This window comes from Lethenteron reissneri, chromosome 24 (assembly GCF_015708825.2).
Source record: "Lethenteron reissneri isolate LAM-NWPU_2019-01 chromosome 24, ASM1570882v1, whole genome shotgun sequence".
NCBI classification, from domain to species: Eukaryota; Metazoa; Chordata; class Hyperoartia; order Petromyzontiformes; family Petromyzontidae; genus Lethenteron; species Lethenteron reissneri.
The window spans coordinates 5,827,276-5,847,314 of NC_083802.1; the positions used below are offsets into that span (position 1 = coordinate 5,827,276).

The 20,039-nt window shown below is 45.7% G+C and overlaps 1 protein-coding gene across 2 annotated transcripts in view; it reads left to right on the top strand.

The window, feature by feature from the left end:
- ACER1 (alkaline ceramidase 1) overlaps positions 1-19,306 on the top strand; it is a 34,642-nt gene extending 15,336 nt beyond the window's left edge. For both annotated transcript variants that reach the window (XM_061558034.1, XM_061558033.1), the window contains exons 3-7: positions 215-329; positions 5,293-5,434; positions 14,120-14,257; positions 16,289-16,426; positions 17,538-19,306. In XM_061558034.1, coding sequence (XP_061414018.1) covers positions 215-329; positions 5,293-5,434; positions 14,120-14,257; positions 16,289-16,426; positions 17,538-17,715 — 711 coding nt within the window. In that variant the 3' untranslated portion in view covers positions 17,716-19,306. The remainder of the gene's footprint in view (positions 1-214; positions 330-5,292; positions 5,435-14,119; positions 14,258-16,288; positions 16,427-17,537) is intronic.
- Positions 19,307-20,039: the final 733 nt, after the last annotated feature.

The following is a 20,039-nucleotide window of genomic DNA, read 5'->3' on the forward strand; positions in this document are numbered from 1 at the left end:
ATGCTTAATATTATGTAAAGACCCTGCGCCTGCCAAAGAATTTCCACCACTGGCTTAGGCCTCTAAAGAGGAGTTGAACACCACCTTGATGTCTATTTCAGGAACAAATCACTTCGGCTTTTGCATGACATGCAGCGAGTGTGGGTTACAGCAATCTGCCGTGTAACAATAATAACAATCACCTGAAATGCTCTTCTCTCTGTTCGCGCTGCAGGTGAGCAATGTTGCCTTCTTCCTGCTGCCGCCGCTCATGCACTACCTGTTCGCGCCTTACGGGCGCCAGCGCGGCCCCGCCGTCCACGCCGTCTGGCTGCTCATGATGGTTGTCGGTAAGCAGGGCCAGCGGCGAGTGTGCGTTTTCATTTTCGGGTTTTCATGGTTTTCTTTTTGCGTGCACGTGCGTGTGAAACAACCATCCATAGCCATGCACAAAATAAAAAAAATGTTAAATCGGTGGCGTCGCTGTCGAGTGTGAAGGCGGAGCGGCTGCACCGAGGCCCACGGACCAGAGGAAGGGGTCCAAGCACCGGGCTACGAGGATGGGAGATATTGGACAGGGAGGGACACATTCTATTACTTGCACCAGGGGCCCATGCCCATCATTGCTGTGACACGAGTCAAAATTTTAAAGCGCGAGCGATACAGACGATTCACGATTATTGCTTCAATTTAATTTGTAGCAGTCGCTAATGCCGACGTGCTTGGGTTTTGATCACGTCTGGTCTTCGGTCCAGCTCCCCCCCCCCCCCCTTGGTTGTAGGACTCGTGGAGATCACTCCGATGCTTCTCGACAACTGGCCCTCTCCTCATCCCGCACACATGCCCCACCCAGCCGAACCGTTTTTGCCAAATCAAATATGCAATATTCACCTGCTGTGTTCTTTTCCAGAATTATGCAATTTGCTCATTCTGTCTTGCCACGAAATCCCCAGCATCCATCTCAGACGCCTGTGCTCAAATGCCAAAAGCATGTAAATTAGTTCCAGCAAAATCAAATATGCGTCAGTTTGATATTAATGATGAATACGTGGATTAAATATGCGGACAAAATTTGAGGAAGCGTGGGTGCAGAAATGAGTGCGCAGTAGTTTTCGCCCACCCTTTCCACACGGACCAGCGTGGCAAAGTATGGCCCTTAAACCTCCATGACAGACATGGTGTGGGAAGGCCTTCATCCAGCAGTAGATAATCAAAGGACATTATTATTATTACGTGGTTCAACTACATTGTTGCTTAAGATGCAGTGAATCTCAAATGGTTCTTCACTGGCCAAAGTACATCGAATTAAATTCTACAATTCACGTACTGTTTAAGGCTTCGTAATAAATCGTCAGCAATACGTCATCATATTTCACTTTGTGTGAAAGTAAGCATGACAGACCCCGGGAGCAAGCGTTGTTTGTGAAACAAAACCGGGGGCTACACCTGTGACGACCGTGAATCTGTCGGAAATGCGCACGCGCTCGCCAGAGGTTGGTTGTTCTGACAGCCTTTTGTCACCGAACTGAATGTCGAAATTGAAGACCGCGCACTAATGCACGCTCCGGTTCGGAGTGCATTTATTTGTATCCAGGCTTCTGTGGTCCATTAGCCTGCCTGGATTAGACAGGGCAGGGCAAGAGTCAGCTTGCAGCACGAAAATCAGGTAACATCAGTCCTCGAATTCAGGATAATGATCACGCCGCCCAGCTGCGGTGATGTGTCGGCTGCGGGTAATCTGTCCTAAAAATAGAGAGAGAGCTTTTATTCAGGTCCTTCAAATCTGAGCGCATTTGCCATTATATAGGGCGGATGGATTGTTCGTCCCGACACCTCTGTGTTAAAGGACACCATGGACTCTTAGGAATAAATTGGTATATGGACTGTTTATTATTGCAAGTCGTAATAATCATTTACCGTAGCACATTTTGTACTCGCCAGTCAGAGGCGATGTTCCTCCGAAAAGAGACATGCAAACTCCAAATATACAAGCATCAGGGTCGGGATCGAACCCACGACCTCCTGTACATCAGGCGAGGTAGTTAACGTCTCGCCACCGTGGCGCCGTAACCAAATGGGACCCCTGTCACATTCTTCCTCCGCCCCCCTTAGATGCTCAGCCTCTAGGCCTCTCCAGCCCATGGGCCCCACCTGTACACTCGAAAGCTACACGGCTGTTTACAAAGTTCAACAAATAATTTGGTGATCCTTCATTGGCAATGGTGCACAAGCGCAAATACCCCCAAAAAATGAGCACTTTCATCAATAACGCTGCCTTTAATGTATAATAGGCGACATTCCTAGCAATGGCCCTTTGTGTGCCATGAGGGACATTGACTAAATCCACGCAACCACGGGGAGAGAGACACGCAAACTCCAAATATACAGCAGCATCAGGGTCAGGATCGAACCCACGACCTCCTGCATATCAAGCGAGGGAGTTAACATTTCGCAGTGCAATATTGGCCATGAAACCCAAACTTATGACCGTCTAGTAATCCACTGTTAGTGTACGCTTCTTCAATGGAGGAGGAATAGCAAAACCACACGAACTCTCTCTCCTACAGCCCTCTCGTGGCCATCAGACCTCGACATTGGCGTTCATCTGCTGTACATATTCCCACACACGAGAATAGAATCGAAGTTGATTTAATTCAAGTGAAAAACATTATTTTGAAAGTCCCTACCCTACCCCGTCAATCAGCCTTGTTGCTGTAAAGGAAGAAGAAAAAAAACTGTTTCTGAAATGCAATTTTCTAGACGTCAGCACCGCAGGGCATGTGCGCATGGGCTGTTAACAGGATGTCAGTGTGGCTCATACAGAAAAGGTGGGTGGCACGGTTACGCTGACAGTGAAGGATTTAACAGGGAGTCTCCAGTGGAAGTAATTTAGGCCCCTCAGTACCTGAACCAACCCTTATGCCACACCAGCCGCACCGGCGACGTCTGAATGGCAGGTGGGTGTGAACGCGGAGTTCTATTGTTATACGAGTAATCAATCTCTAAAAACCACACGCACGTTTGTTGTTCGAGGATATATTACATTTCATTTCGGAGGTTATTTATATATTATCTGTACGCAGGCCTAACGTTGCTGAGAACCTGAATTGCCCTTCGCTTAAATTTGGCAAGTGGTCTTCAAAGTCGGCTTTGCGCGCAGAGAAATATCGCAACCGCTTCTTGACGTGTTAACTTAACGTTCACAATTTCAGTCTTCTTATCCTCAGCTTAACACGTAGCAGGCTTTCGCGACCAATATTATTCATAATCAACTTTTTTGGGTTTAGATCGCGTTATTTATAAATGTGTCGTAACCCTCCACCACCCGACACGGCCAATCAGTAAAAAAGTGTCACGTTGACAAAAGACAAATAGTTCACTGCTTTAGCTGTAAAATAAGCCAACACATCATGTTCATTCGTCGATGAGCAAAGCGCAGCGATGAATGCTGCCACTCGGTGTTTTGTCGAAAGGGCTTCTGTGTGATGCTTTTGGTCGTTGAACGTGTGGATCGGAGGGGGTGAGACCCACAGGCAGCCCGCTTTAGGCTCAGGGTGCAAGCCAGAGGTGGTAGGCCCATTGGTGAGCTCACCCTCCCACGTGGGCCATCAGGCTGTGGCTGCCACTGATGAGGTACAAAAGACGGGATGCATCGTGATAAGAAGAATATCTCACAACAGATATCACCTTGCTGTAGATATATATCAGTGATGGATTACCTTTATTTCTGATGGTCTGATGACCTTCGATTGAAGACCATTGAAGCACTGAGTCATGGCACCACTGTCAGTCCCACATTCCCGAAGTTAATTTTGTAAAGGTTTCTTCTCTTTCTGCCTTTTGGCCAAAAATCATTTGCCACTGATAATAATAATGTACAACCGTTTGGTCACCCACTGTTGGATGATGCCCTCCATACCATCTTTGTCATGCAGGTTGTCTTGATTAATTTACAAAACTGGTGTTTTAGGTTTCCCTGGCCAGTACAGGTTGTCAAATGTTTACCTGGCCAGCAGTACAGGTTGGCAAATGTTTTCCTGGCCAGTACAGGTTGGCAAAGGTTTGCGGTTAAAGTTAGAGGTCTGATCAGATTTAACACTTCCTCAACATGCAGTCGAAAGCATAGCATTATAATCACACGTACTTCTTCTGAAGTAAGTACATTTATAAACGTGCATCTCTGTATACCCTAGATTTTCACGAGTGCAACATAGGCACTGTGTAAAATGGAATGCTTTCTAAAACAGATGCACTGTATCTTGAAAGTTGAATGTTTGTGCCATCCGCTACAAACTGTAAAATTCCAGTCCGTGATGATGTTGCCGATACGAACTTCTATACATTCTTGTTGTAATGTATTTGTAGCAAGCAACGAGACCGTTATATGTTTATTTTTTAGTGGCAAGCCCTTTACTAGTCTGGGTCCACAAGTCAATTCAATCCCATGTAACCTCACGCATAATTTGTTTCGCAATAGAGATTAGAGTCGCCAGAGTTTGGTCATTCTCAATTTTGGGAATGTATTTTGTTGTGACGCATCACGTAGACGAAAACTCGTCCTCAAATCCTGAGCCTTGCACGTAACAGCAGGTAGCGTTGGGAGGGCTACTTTTGTTTCCTGAATAATAATAGTCAATTTATTTAAAATAGCGCCTTTCACAAAACAACAATGTCCCAGAGCAATAAATAATTGGTCTACTTGAAAACACGGCGCTCGCAGGTGGAGAAACAGGCGCAACACTTGCCCACTCGTGTCTCCAGCGCTCAGGTTCTCCAAACACGATGGACAGGGAAGGTGCTGTAAACGTGTTGTTTCTTTTTTACGTGAACGTGAAAATAGAAAGACGCGCCTTGCGGATTACGGTAAAGGCACGGATGCGAAGGAGCAAAGTGTTCCCGCGTGCCTGTACGTACAAAACTAAACTATTTAAAAAATGTAACTTTACCAGGTCAGGCTCACCAAGCTATTAGTTGTTTTCAGAAGCGACCTGGCCACTAATGATAGCCCAACCAAGTGGCTTATCATGTAGACATTTATAGCAGTCAAATACTACAAACGCTTGTTTCTAAATGTAGAGGAAAACCCGGAGCACCCAGAGAAAAAATCCTCACGACAACGGGGAGAACACGCAAACTCCAAATATAGAGTCGTCGGGGTCGGGATCGAACCCACGACCTCCCGCTACCGTGGCCTATGTATGCGTGTTGAACTTCTTTTGCACTGTACGTAGCCAACCGTGCTAATCGGGAGGTGTGAAAATGTCGGCACATTTTGCGAGGTCATTCCTTTGATGTCGTCCTCTCCTGCGGCAGGCGCTTGCTCCATCTACTTCCACTGGACGCTGAGCTACGTGGGGCAGCTGCTTGACGAGCTGTCTATCCTGTGGGTGCTCGCCACCGCCTACGTGCTCTGGTTCCCCAAGAGGCTCTTCCCCAAGGTGCTCAACAGGAACAGGTGCGCCAACCGTGACGGGGAAGTCGCAAGAGGCCGCACACTTGGTCAAATGTCCGGCGAAGTTTGCACATTTCCCAGCGAGAGGTCGTGCACGACGTACACCCGTTTCGTCACTGTCGCCTGTCACTTTGGAGTTTGCATTTATTGTATTTTGTTGAGACATTTTTTTAAAAAAATTGACATTCTAGAAACTCGAAGTAGATTTCAAAAAGAGGGGGGAACCCCTCACGTGTCACGAACTCGCCGCAACACACCCTAACAATTAGGGATTGATCGGTGCGGGGGCGGTCGGGCTCGCTGTCCTACGGCGGTAGGGGAATGGAGTTGGTATTTAAGGAGACTAAATTATTATTATTTTTGGGGTCGAGCCGTGGTACAGTGGTTAGCGCGCTCCCTGATTCCGATCACCATGTCGTGTGTTGCGTCTTGTTTGCGATCTCTTGTTTCCATCATTAAGATCTAATCCATATGAATCTTAAAGAGTTGAGTATTACACGCTGCACAATTTTGCGTGTGTATATTAAGTGCAAGAATCAATTCTAATCCATGAAGCTATGAATCATTGCAGGCCGAGCAAGCTCATGTCGGGATATTTGTAGATAACATATCACGTACTGTACAACCAACTACAGAATTCACTGCTTCCTTGTTTTCCAAGTCAGTCAGTCAGTTTATTTCAGGTAAGGCCTATTAAGCTGAAAGGTCTTTTAAATGGCGACCCAGGTAAAAATTTAAGTAGACCCCATCACAAGTCAACATATGCAGTGCTTATTTTCTTTTAATTGCCATACTTCTCCGTTTGCCACACCCACAGTAGACAGGTCACCATGTCCGTGTTCAAGTCAGTTTTGGGCAGGGCCCATCGTCATTATCACCAGCCACGCTCTATCCACTGGTTGATGAAGGCTTCCCAAATCTGCTACCATCTCTCATGATCCTGCAATGTAACAAATCCACCCAACACCTGCTCCTGGTTTGATTTCACCGCTCAAATTCGTGGATCGGTATATGAACCTTATGGCGGGACTCGCATAAACGTCATTTTACGTCTGTTGAAGGTGAACGACATGGCAATCTATTCCTCTCGACGAGCTCTACACGATGCGCTAATCAAACTTTCAAAGTTTTGTTTCTTCTGCACATTCGTCCTCGCCGCTGCGCTTGGACGACACGACAACAGAACGATCCGCGCCAGGTGGGTCGCGGCGTTGATGTGCGCGGAGGGACGGAGTCGCCAAAATACATTTGTTAATTACGATTTTGACTTCCGTTGATTCGGGACCCCGGGGTCCCGCCATAAGGTTCATATTCTCACTCAAGTCTAAGACATCAAAACAGATAATCACAAATCTAACATTTGAAACGACAATTTCCCGAAGTGTGTGCATGTTCTTGCTGTAGTTATGCACTCCCGGAAGGCCGTGGGGCGAATGGGATGTGTAAAAAACAAAAGGTCGTGAATGGACAGATATGTGAAGGCGGTGTATCGTCCCCTTATTTATTTAATTTCCCCTAAGGTTCACTCCTTAAGTATTTATTAAAGTAAATATGATCATGGCAGAAACAATGATTAACGCGATTTGAGCTTTCACACAGAAGGCAGCCTTGCTGGCTAGACCAGGATCAATATTTGAAAGTCAACAATGCTTAATAGGAATGTGAAATATCTTAAAACATGTGGCTCTCGTTGACTTTGCATTACACATTAAACAATTCTTAACAGTAAAAGTCTATAATCTTGCCTTTACACATTATCTCATGACCAAAACCAAATAACTCAGTGCAGGTGAGGTCAGCAAGGTTGTTTTTGGTGCCACAGTGATAATATCTCCCTCCCCTGGTATGCAGGAGGTCGTGGGCTGGAACCCGACCCTGACGCCTGCTGCTGTATATTTGGAGTTTGCGTGTTCTCCCCGTGGTCGCGTGGATTTTTCTCCGTGCTCTCCGGGTTTTTTCCCTTCACATATTTGAAACACGAGCTGACAGTGATTAGACGACTTCGCTGAGCTATCATTTGTGGCCAGATCGCTTCTGAAAAAGAGCTAAGTAGCTCGGTGTGCCACAGCTGGTAAAATAAAAATAGATTAGTTCACAGTTTAGTTGATGTAACGTGTAAAGCCGAGCAAGTGAATTAGGTTACAGGAAGAATATGTTGAGCATGCAACTATATTTTGTTTCGATTTAAATTGTTCGTGACTGCAGGGATTCATCTTCTTGGTTCTTTCGGTAAAGTCACGTAGAAGAGAAATAATAAAATAATAAAAATAAAACATGATAAAATAATTCTCACGACGTTTCGGCCATAACACAAGCAGCCATCCTCAGGTGAAGAACAGGTCTGTCGAGAAGACAGCGTCTAATTCTCACCACGTTTTGGCCACAACGCAAGCAGCCGTCCTCAAGTGAAAATGGCTACTTGCGTTGTGGCCGAAACGTCGTGAGAATTATTTTATTATGTTTTATTTTTATTATTTTATTACTTCCCTTCTACGTGACTTTGCCGAAAGAACCAAGAAGATATATTTTGTTTCTTTCATTTTGATTTGGGTAATTCTCTCCCCCCGATTTATTCCAATTGTGCTGGCGGTGTCGCGCCATGAAGTGAAGATGCCATTCGGAATGATCGCAGAGCAGCAGTACGATCCCGTGTGTCGGAGAATGGCTGCCCAAGAGGTTTTCTTTCCCACGGAACTTCTCAGAGTTGCCTTCTTTATCCTGTACGCAGCCGGGTTTGCATTTTGCCCTTACTCTCCTCGATGACGTTGATAATTACATAACGATCAGATGGATATTTTTCATTCTCTGAACTGGAATGTATATAAATATTATCCATACGTTTTTTTTGGGTTGGATCGCGTAAATATAAATGTGTCTTACCCAAAAAACCCTTTATTATGGATAATATTGATAGCGAAAGCATACGTGTTAAACTGATCCAAATGGTACGTTTAAGACTACATTCGATTTGACAGTTTCTGCAGTCACTGCTGACTGGGCTGGCACCGTGAACTGACAACTCACTTCACTAGGGAACCCAGTTTAATCGTGGGTGGGCTTCACGGCTTCAAAAGCCATGATTTCTACGGTGCCAGCTCAGTGGCCTGATCTCCGAACCATGACCGGGCCATCGCCATGTAGCTGTGTCTTGTTGCATAATCTCACACGCATGGGTCACCACACATCAATCACACACAACTTGCCACGAGGGTTACTGGTTACACTCCACAGCAAGGGTGCCCCAACTGTTTGTCATGGTGCCAGATCTATAATGTGGACTTGGCCTCGTATCATAGGAACATGGAGTTTTTGTCATTGGCTCAGGCCCACCAGCAGATATGTCGACTGCCACATTTCACGTGGGAGCAGCAAGGGGGATCACGGTCATCGAGAACACTTTGTGGCCTTAAAAGCGAACAAATATATAATAGGTGACGTTTCAGGTATCGGCTCCTCTTCATAGGAAACGTGTGTACGGAGAAAAATAAGATATAATATAATTTCATTTTAAGTATTGTTGTGTGTTGAGTTTTTTCGTTGTTGCTTGCGCTTGTGCACCACTACCAATGCAGCGACCGAATAATTAATTGCCAAATAATTAGTTAAATTTGTATCGGAAAACTAGTTTCAGGATTAATAAATCACGCCCCCCCAATAGTGCAGTTACTGTACTCTGTTATTGAAATTCAGCTACGTGAAAGGTAAAGGTGCAGCCCTGCAATTGCTTGATAGCACTACTACTTGCGGAAAGGCCGCCACTAGAAGGAGGTCTAGCATTTGGCCTACTTTTACACACTGGTCGGCATCTTGGTGGTAGTAACTACACGCGACCCGCCACGCTGATACCCATTTTTACATTGCTGGGTGGGGATTTAAGTAACGTTCCCATTGTTGAAACTGCCGTGCCAGGAGATAGAATCTGATAAATCAGCAATCCGTGTGATACCCATTGCACCATGGCAGCATCATTGTGACTTTTACCTGTTTCCAGCCGCCATTCGCCACCAAGTGATGTCACCACGACGCCTGTGCCAGGCCAGGTGCACTTTGAGGCAACATGAAGTGTCGAAGGGCTCGCTGACAGAAGGTCATGGGACAGAACCTGGTGCCATGGGTTGACTGACTGAGATGGCTGACTGAGATGGCTGACAGATGTACTACCAGCTGTGCCCCCTACTGTGCCAACTTGCTGCCTAGGCACTCCGCTCGTTATTGTGAGATTCACGCCTTTGCCCTCTGTTGTTGTTGGAGGGTGATTGCCTCCTCCATAGAGGCCGATGTTGACACCGCTGGTATCAGTCATCGACAAGTCCACTTTGCTCCACATACTTCTGTACCGCATCAGGCCATCTCTTTTCCAGCCCGTGTCATGCCGGCCAAACCGGCACAGATGGTCCCTGGGAGGGGTACACGTTTCATCGTGATAACAAAGATCCTCCATTTAGCATTAACAGACTTTTGGGGCAAGTGCTGTTAGCGCCTTTGTCTCCCTAGTGACGATGTTTACACATCGCACCAGGTACTCATTTGAGGCTGAGTCGACCTAGGGGAGGCCCGGGACCGGTTCAGATAATCGTCACTGGGGTGTTGGGCTATGAGCGGGAATCGAACCCGGGTCGCCAGGTTCACAGCGCAGCGCGCTAACCGCTACACCTCCGCTCCTCACACACCACGGATCATACAATGTGCCTTTCTACTACAGACCACATGCGAAATGAATTTAAACATCACATACGGTATTCTTCAAAATCGCCCCAAATTTGTGTTTAATAGGAAACTGCCAAAGTAATTTGAAGTGAATTTGCTGCAACGCTGTGTTGTGTAAGGGGCCGTCCATAAATGACGTCACGCACCTGGGGGGGGGGTGGGGGGTCAGACATTTGTGACGATGTGTGACGAGGGGGGGGGGGGGTTGAGAAATGTGACGTCACATCAAAATGCGCAACTTTAAATCAATATGGACAACACGTTCTACTTAATTAAATATACTTTTAAATAAATGTTTTCTCCCACAACATCAGAGTGCAGCGGCACATTAAGTACTCACCAGAATGACAAGAGTTTAAAGCGATTTGAAGCATGTTTTATTTGGGGGGGGGGGCAGAGCTTTGTGACGTCATTCGAAGGGGGGTCTGACTTTTTGTGACGTCGTGTGACGAGGGGGGGGGGGGTCAAAAATCGTCCAAAATCGCGTGACGTCATTGATGGACGGCCCCTAATGGCATCAGGCGTAATAAATGCCTTCGTGACACAAACACACCCCAGTGCTGCACGAAATGACCGGCATAACAGGTTTCTTTAATACCTTTCACTCGTGGGACAATCCTAGACTCAAACACCCAAATATTACCTTCATCAACATGCACTCACACTTAAAAAAAAATTACGATTGCAGCAGTGCACAGACACCAATTTCGACTCATGACTTGAGACGGTTTAACGATACAATTTGTATCTATAATTCACCGGACCATAACCGCATCTCAAAACGCAGCGCATGCATGGGGTAATGTATAGAAAGAGTTGTAACGAGACAGCATTTTCAAATTACGTTTCAAAATAAGTTTGCTATATCCACAACACTAACTCGTAATTCAAGTGCATTTGCTGTTGCTTTTGACCAAATCACCCAGACTGTACCAGAGCTTGTCAGATCTCAGAATCGGAGCAGGCTTGAGCCTGGATGTTGCTTGGATGGTGGGTGGTGACCACCGCAAACAGGTTCTCGTATTGGGCTTGTGCGGCCATATTCTCGGCAGCACAGGTGAAGCGAAGCGAACGCCACTCATCCCCGATGCGCGTGCCACCTTCGCCGACCCGAACTGAACAGCACGGTGACGTTAGGTCAAACGATGACAGCTGACCATAGGAACCGTCCATAAATGACGTCACGCGAATTTGGACGATTTTTGACCCCCCCCCCCCCTTCGTCACACGACGTCACAAAAAGTCAGACCCCCCCTCAAATATGACGTCACAAAGCTCTGGTTCCCCCCCCCCAAAACAAATAAAACATGCTTCAAATCTCTTTAAACTATTGTCATTGTAGTGCGTATTTAATGCGCCGCTGTACTCTGATGCTGTAGGAGAAAACATGTATGAAAAAGTCTATTTAATTAAGTAGAACGTGTTGTCTATATTTATTTAAAGTTGCGCATTTTGATGTGACGTCACATTTGTCAACCCCCCCCCCCCCTCGTCACATATCGTCACAAATGTCTGACCGCCCCCCCTCCCCCTAGGTGCGTGACGTCATTTATGGACGGCCTCATAACTTACTCGACGCTGGTCAGCGCAGCTTTGTGAACGGGGGTTAGTTATATCGCTCATTTCCCGAAATGTTTTTCACTTGTAAAATCCCTTGCTGCTGTGGAACAACAACAACAACAACAACCACAACAACAACAACAACAACCACGCCTCATTGGCAAGGGGTGTCCCACGGTGTGGGTGAGAGTAGAACTCGTGTACAGATTTCGATTTAAAGCTTTCGTGACTGCAGGGCTTCATCTTCTTGGTTCTTTCGGTAAAGTCATCACGTAGAAGGGAAATAATAAAATAATAAAAAATAAAACATAATAAAATACAATTCTCACGACGTTTCGGCCACAACGCAAGCAGCCGTTCTCAGGTGTGGAACAGGTCTGTCGGAAAGACAGCTGTCTTGGCCGAAACGTCGTGAGAATTGTATTTTATTACGTTTATTTTTATTATTTTATTATTTCCCTTCTACGTGACTTTACCGAAAGAACCAAGAAGATGAATCCTGTATAGATGCTGCTGCTGCCCTCTGCTGCTCACAAAGACACTCTCTTCTAGCTTGGCCACCCTTCGAACGAGGCAGAACATCGGGGATGTACTCCGGGTACTCCCTGCCCTAGTGGCCCACGTCCGACAGGATCGGGCGCATTTCTGGCACTTTAGTGGCCCCAGCACTGCACATTAGCTACGTTTCTGGGTTGCCACGGTGGCTAGGAGATGTTAACTACCTCGCCTGCTATACAGGAGGTCGTGGGTTCGATCCCTACCTTGACGCCTGTTGTGTATTTGGAGTTTTCTGTGTCTCTAACCCGTGGTCGCGTGGGTTTTTCTTCGGGTCCTCCGGATTTTTCCTCCACATTTATAAACGTGCGTTTAGAGTATTTTGGCTGCTCTACTTTTCCACGTGATAAGCCACTTCGTTGAGCTATCATTTTTGGCCAGGTCGTTTCTGAAAAAATATCTATAGCTTAGTGTTGCTACAAAGCAAATCGTATCGCAACGATGCGACTTGCTTTCGTCGATCATACATTCTCCTCTGGCTCTCCCCTCCCGCGTATACGAGGGTGCCTACATGTTTGACTTGTCCTTGATAATGCAGAGGTGGTGCTGAGCATTCAGCAATGGGGGAGCTAAGCCCCACCCCATCCCCCCCCCCACCACCAGCATTACAAGGCTGCATTGTACGCAGTCGTTTAATTATTTAGAATCGCGTTATAATAAACCTCTCGCGTGCATCTTTGAGTCCGTATTATTCGCAACGCCCTCTTGCATGACTTTTATCGGGCAGAGTTTCGTCATTCTGACTGGAAGGAACTGGGAGGGGGGGGGACCCGATGGTATTGATAGTGACCTATGACATTTCACCCAGATCAGAAAATAACAACTGACCAACTTTTGTTCACCATGCTAATCCTAATGTATTTTTTTTTATATCTCTTTTAAAAATGCATTGCTTTAAACGTTTGAGTCGACGGGTGGACACATGCTGTTGTGCAATGAATGAGAATGCAGGGAACGTGCGGTGGACAGATGGAGTCTCTGGGCGGGGAGGAGGAGAGAACTTGACTCCATCGGGCATGAATTCAAAGCAGAACCATTTGTTTGTTCAATCTGGTTTTCGGAGCAAAACAAATGCCCCCCCCCCCCCCCTAAATGTGTGTGTAAAGGCTTACTATAATAGCCACGGTCGTAGGAAGCACATAATTCTGTAACGTGGACGCGCTCCATGGATGTATTAAACTATACAATTTCACAACAAGTTTCTAGTTGAATTACACAATAGTTGACTCGTCTCAATGTTTTGCCCAGACGACTAAACGAGCCGCACAGATGATACAACCGTACGAACACACGAGGAGACAAGACAAAAAAAACTAAGATCCCCCGTGTAGCCTTAACAGACTGTTTGGCGCAAGTGCTGTTAGCGAGCAGCACCTATGAAGGCCGGCACGGCACACGAGGGGGTGGGTGGCAGAGGTGGAAAACGGGTTTTGATTCCTTACCCGTACCCGGCCACACCAGGGTCGCAAATGGGTACCCTACCCTACCCGTACCCTACCCGTACCCTACCCGAAATTAGTGACAAACGGTGACTCACCAGTGACTCACGGCCTACCTGTACCCGTACCTGGCCACACCAGGGTCGCAAACGGCTACCCGTAGCCGTTCCCTACCCGTATCCGTCCCCTACCCGTACCCATACCCTACCCGAAATGAGTGACAAACGGTTACACACCGGTGACTCACGGCCTACCCGTACCCGTACCCGGCCGCACCAGGGTCACAAACGGCTACCCGTACCTGGCCGGGTACGGGTAGCCGGGTATCAGGTAGGGTACGGGTATCGGGTACCCGGTTGCGACCTCTGGTGGGTGGCTAATGCCAAGTCGGGCTCAATCGTCGTGGCGCGTGTCGCCTCTCGTGCAGGTTTCACTTCGGAGTGCTCGTGCTCGTTGGTGCCTTGGCCTGCTCCGTGCTCTCCTTCCTGCGGCCCACCATCAACGCCTACGCGCTCAACAGCATCGCCCTGCAGATCATCTACGTTATGGTCACAGAGATCAAGAGGTGCGCTCCCACCACCACCCACACACACCACACACACCTACCTACGCCCTCAGCCCAGCGAGCACTCCAGCACGATGCAGCACCGCGCCCCACGTTGTTTTGCGACCGAAAAGCCGACCCGATTTGACGGTTGATGACAGCCCCATTTGCTGAGTGCAGCGCCCTTGGAATGTTGCAAATTGGATATTCTGTTGATGGTAAGGATTCTGTGACGTTATTTTTCAAAACACAAGCCATTGTGTGAGCAGGGGCCATTGTCTACATTGCCGTGGCTTTGATGTTTCTAGATTTAATTTTTTGTGTAAGAACTAAAGCCCTCTTTGCACTGCGGGAGGTTGGACAGCTCTGCAAATTATATTCCATTTATTAAAAAAAAATTCCAGAATACATTTAAATGTGACACTCAAGTATTTTAATAATATGCATTGTTCAAGCAACAGCATTCCGTTATACAGTAGACTCGATAATCAACATTGCTAATCCAGAGATCCTCTTCAGCTGTAATAGTTGTAAATTAAATAATAAATTGTTATAATGGGAGAAGCTTAATAATGATGACAGATGAACTGATTATACTTAACATTTATACTTTAATAAAAATGGAAAATAAGAGTTTGCAGCATCAAATATGCCAATTGTGCTGTATTGGAATTAAAGGTGGTCCATTGCAAAAATGCATAAACTAAGTGTTCAAATCATTAATCATGTTATAATGACCAATTACTGATGCTGACAATTTTAGGATCTGCAACAGATGCCATCCTAATTAAATCAAATTGACAGTTATTATTAAAACACAGTGTGCATCTGCTCATGGTCGATAATTAGTGATACAATATATGTTGTATAGAGGCCGCTTGTAAGAGCTAATTACTTTAAACAAGCTTTCCCCAAACTATATTTACTTATCAATTATGTTTCAATTGTGATGTAGGTGCCACTTCATGAAACGAAGACGTTTCCACTCGGAACTCGTGCAGATAGCAGTGCACTACCCTGTGTCAGAGGACAGCCCTGTAATTTTCTATCAGGGAACTCCTTCCAGATGAACTTCAATAGGATTATTTGTCCAAACCAGGGATACTACACCTTTGATATCCCTTGTACAGTGTGTTCACCTCTTCAAAATTAAACATTTTTATTCTCAGAGCCGGAATAAGCCAAATTAAGTTAAATCCAAATTCGATGGTGATTTTTTGTGTGTGCGGTCATTGGTGGCCAGGCTGATACCATTAGCTGACTGTACTCAAATCATCAGTTTAATTACGCGATTGTCTGAAAGCCAAATTTGAACCCGGGAGCTCAGCAGTGCCGGCTCGGTGTTCTGACCCTGTGGTCAATCCAAACCATGGTTTCGTAAAACACATCTATTACATCTGTAGTTAGCACTCATTTAAACCGGGAAAGGGTCAATGACGCTTACAATAATCTTAAGCGCTTCCCCCATTTGAAGTTAGCATGGTGAGTTGTTCATCTCCTCTCTAAAACCCTGAGCCAGTGGTTCCAATGCCACCTTCGCATGGCATGTAGGGGGTGAGCCAAACTATAGGACATCAGCTGTTGACTTCCTACAAAGTGCTACTCATTTTACCATCTCCAGAGGGATGATTAGCTTAGCCTTCTGATTGTCATGTGCTGTGGTGTGCTGGGCTATTTATGCTGCTGCTATCGAAAACGTGGCCGTATATAAAACATTGAACAAAATGTATTGAGATAGCCATCAGCGACTGCCGAAAGCGAAAAACGTTTAACGTTTACCATTCTGGGAAGACTCACAGATTTCCCCGGATAGCTGCCTCAAAAAGAGGACAATCCTGGACGAAAATCAGGACAGGTGGCAATCCCACTCGAATGGAATGGGGTACAGTGAAATGACAGTTCAAGATTGGACAGAGTGGAGGGAGTTCGAGCTAAAGACATTGCCGTTGGGCACATGACACTAAAGCGGTCAGCAGTGATGAGCAACAGCCATCTCCAGACGCCGTACTGCACGAGCTCTTTTAGTCACGTGACCCCTTCGGCCATTGGCAGGTGTGCCAATCGCGATGTCCTGCGGCTGGCCTTGATGCTTGTCATCCTTTGGAGCCTGGCCATCGCCTGCTGGATCAGCGACCGCTTCCAGTGCTCCTTCTGGCAGGGTCTGGGCTTCCCGTACCTGCACAGCATCTGGTGAGATGTCTACTATGTCTACGAGCACCCCGCCACGGCAGTATTCTCTCGTGCGACGATGACTGGTCGGGCCGATAGTCAAGAATAATGACTGAAAACTAAACTCATTTTATTTTTCCAGTTAAGGGCCACTGAGCTACGTAGCTCTTTTTCAGAAGCGGCCTGGCCGTAAATGATGGCTCAACGAAGTGGCTTATCACGCAGAAATGTATAGCAGCCAAATACTTTAAACGCATGTTTATAAAATGTGGAGAGAAAAACCGGAGGACCCAGAGAAAAATCCATGCGACCATGGGGATAACATGCACACTCCAAATATACAGGTGTCAGGGTCGGGATCGAACTCCACGTCCTCTTGTATACCCGGCGAGGGAGTTAACATCTCGCCACCGTGGCGCCCATTCATGGGATGTAACGGGTCCGAGTGGACAGCCACTGCTGAGCAATGAAATAAGCTGGTCCGAAGTAACTGGATGGATTGTTGCATCACAGGATCGCAATCTTATCACGGGATCATGAGATAAAGATGATAAAGATACTTGCAATTGTCTGATAGTTTAAGAAAAAGTCTAAAAATGTATTTATCTTTTGGGGCCGTCGATTGGTAATACGTCGTATTTCAAATAAAAGCAGCCTGAAACTGCTCATATTGATAATACAGAAATAGGAATACTATCGAACTCCTCTTATTAGTAGGCTGAACAATACGGATCCTAATCTAGATCCTACTATCTGCAATGCTCTCCATAAATGTTCTGCACGCATCTGAAAAATATCACCACATTAACCGTGTGGATAATATGTGAAAACAAATCCTGGTCGATTTTTATCCATATCACAATGCTGGATGGGAGAAAAAATGCAGATATAATAATCGTCAATACGTTAGTAGAATGTGGGCAAAGATAACAAGCGTTTCCGCTAATCCTAAATCCACCACGGTATAATAGGATTTAAGGGTAATAGGACCACAGATAAGAGGAGTTTGATTGTATCTGCTCTTCATGTTGCTGTCCAGCATACTCCGGGGATGCACGTGACCCCACGGCTGCCAGCTCACCCGGCTCACATCCCTTCTCTCTCACTCTCCTCCTCCTCCTCGTCTCTGCAGGCACGTGATGATCGCCATCTCCAGCACTTACTGCTGCGTGCTCTTCTCTTACTTTGAAGCTGTGACGGAGGTGCCGCACCTCAAGCCTCGCGTCTGCTACTGGCCGAAACGCTCGTGGGAATTCGGTATCCCATACATCGCCCTGGAGGCTGGCCAGGCCAATGGGAAATCCTGCTAGCGGGGGCCGAGTCTGAAACGACGTGGCCATATTGAGAGCAAGCGGAAACCACTGTGTAGGTTTTCCGTGGTTGGACTGTACGGCTCTTCCGCCGTGTGTCCGGGTTGTGCCACCCGTTAGTTTCGACATGGTGTCCGACGTTTCGCTCCACGTCCTGAAGAAGCTCACAGCTCCTGAAACGTCGAACATCGTGCCGAATAACACGAGACGCAACCACATAACACGTCGGAGAACTATAATGAGAGGGAATTACTTTGTTTTGCAAACAATATCAGGGTACGTGGCAATGTATACATATAGACGAGGTTAATTGTATATACACCGTACGAGATACATTTTACACTATTTATACACGCTTACGTGCAGTACATGCAACTCTTTGAATGAATCTAGGTCGCGTCTCATAGGCCATCATCAGCCCGACGGGTTACTGTGTAAATTGTCGGAGTGGTCTGCAATTATTTGCAGCGTAACATTTTGATGGAATGTTTTCCATCGGCTGTAATGAAGGATTAAAAAGCCAACGTTTTGATGCATTAGACATTTTATGAAGTAATGCCTGTGTTACATTCCTTCACCTCAACGCATTCGCTGACTTTTGGCGCAAATATTAATTTCAAGTTGAATGTAAACAAATTACAGTAAGCATAGTTATTGTGTAGTGTGTCCAACTGTAAGTTCATCCTCATCAACACTGTCGCGAAAGCAGCGCTTGTCAAATAGTATGCATTTACAACACTGCAAATTGGAGTTCCTGGCATTTTGAAACATTCCTTGACTACATTTAAAATATTTATATTCCAAAATATTGTTTGGTAATGCTGGTGTGCCAAAAATAATATGCTGCTCGTGGTGCAGTTTCGTGAAGGTGTCTATCGACAGATTTTAAAAATTAGATTTTATCTGTCAATGTTTTTAAAGATTGTCCCGTGGTATTGCACTACCACTAACGTTCGATTAATCTAAAAACAAGACATGGAATTCACAAATGCAATATATTTTACTCTTGTTATTCGTGTATTTAGTGCCTCGTAAATTGGAATGAGTGATGTGTTTATGTAGTCTTCATTGAAGAGAGTGCTTTTCATAACTGTATTTAAATGCTATAATTAAATAGTTTGCTCAAGATTTTTAGACAATGGCAATTCCGATGGGAGAGATGAATATGATTGTAACGATGGCAACTAGATAAGCAATCTTGACTTTGGGCAACATGGGGCTTTGAAATAATTGTTCGTGTGAGTTGTTCGTGGTAAATGTTGAGTTGTTGTGTTGGTTTTTGAACAATGCATTGGATTGTTGTGTACAAACGTGTCCAATGTTTAATATCTTCACGTTTACGAGTGTGATTTTCGCAATTGCATTCAATTTTTACATCCTGTTATTTTACCTGTGCCGTGGTCAAACAGCTACAGAAGATCTGCATTCGAAACAAAAAATGTCACGAAAGGAATGTAATTTGAAAGCCACGTTTACCACAGACCAACTAAAATACGGGATGTTACAGTTTTGTTTGGAATTAATTTTGGTTAAATTATTCTACGATCTATTGAATAAAAAAGAGTCTATTTATAATGACGATGCATGCTATTTCTTAATATTTACACCAATTTGAGTTGCTATGAAATGCAATGAAGGCACGATTCGTGCACGTAGATTACAGTTGTTGCCATATGGAGTGTCATTATTACTGTAATCATCATATCAATCACTTGTTTTCAATGGGTACACTTTCATTGTTCTAGCCTTTTACAATTTTAAGCATTTCTGTTTGTGTCTAGCCAACTCGGATAAATATTTTATCCCCGTACATTATTCATGGTCATCCGATGCCGACAATAGCGAATACGACCCAGTTGCCCGAACCGAATTCATGACCGAAATTCATTTTGGAAATAACGTTGCTTTAGCCCACACCGTTAAGCCACATTCATCATATCATATTTTTATTACTATGATAATACTATGTAGGATTCACCTAGCAACTCAGATGTTAAGATTGAACGTGCAGAGTCGGAGTCAAATGCAAAACGGATGTAATTGATAAGATCGGCTCATGTGCAAGACACCCAACAATGAGAAACGTGGCTTGACACCATCAAATATAATTGATTAGAGATTGGGGCTGGGGAAAGAGTAGAGGGGGGGGGGGGGCAGACACCCCCGGAGGTGGATAAGGGGCTGCAGCTAGCGGTAGGTCAGAGTTGAAAGATGACCACTGCGACGATTAGGGCGCAAGTTATGGGCAGGGCTGTGAGATGGATTGTGGCATCGCTGGCCCTTGTGGGATTGCAACGGCATGAGGGGGGGGGGGGGCTTCTTTC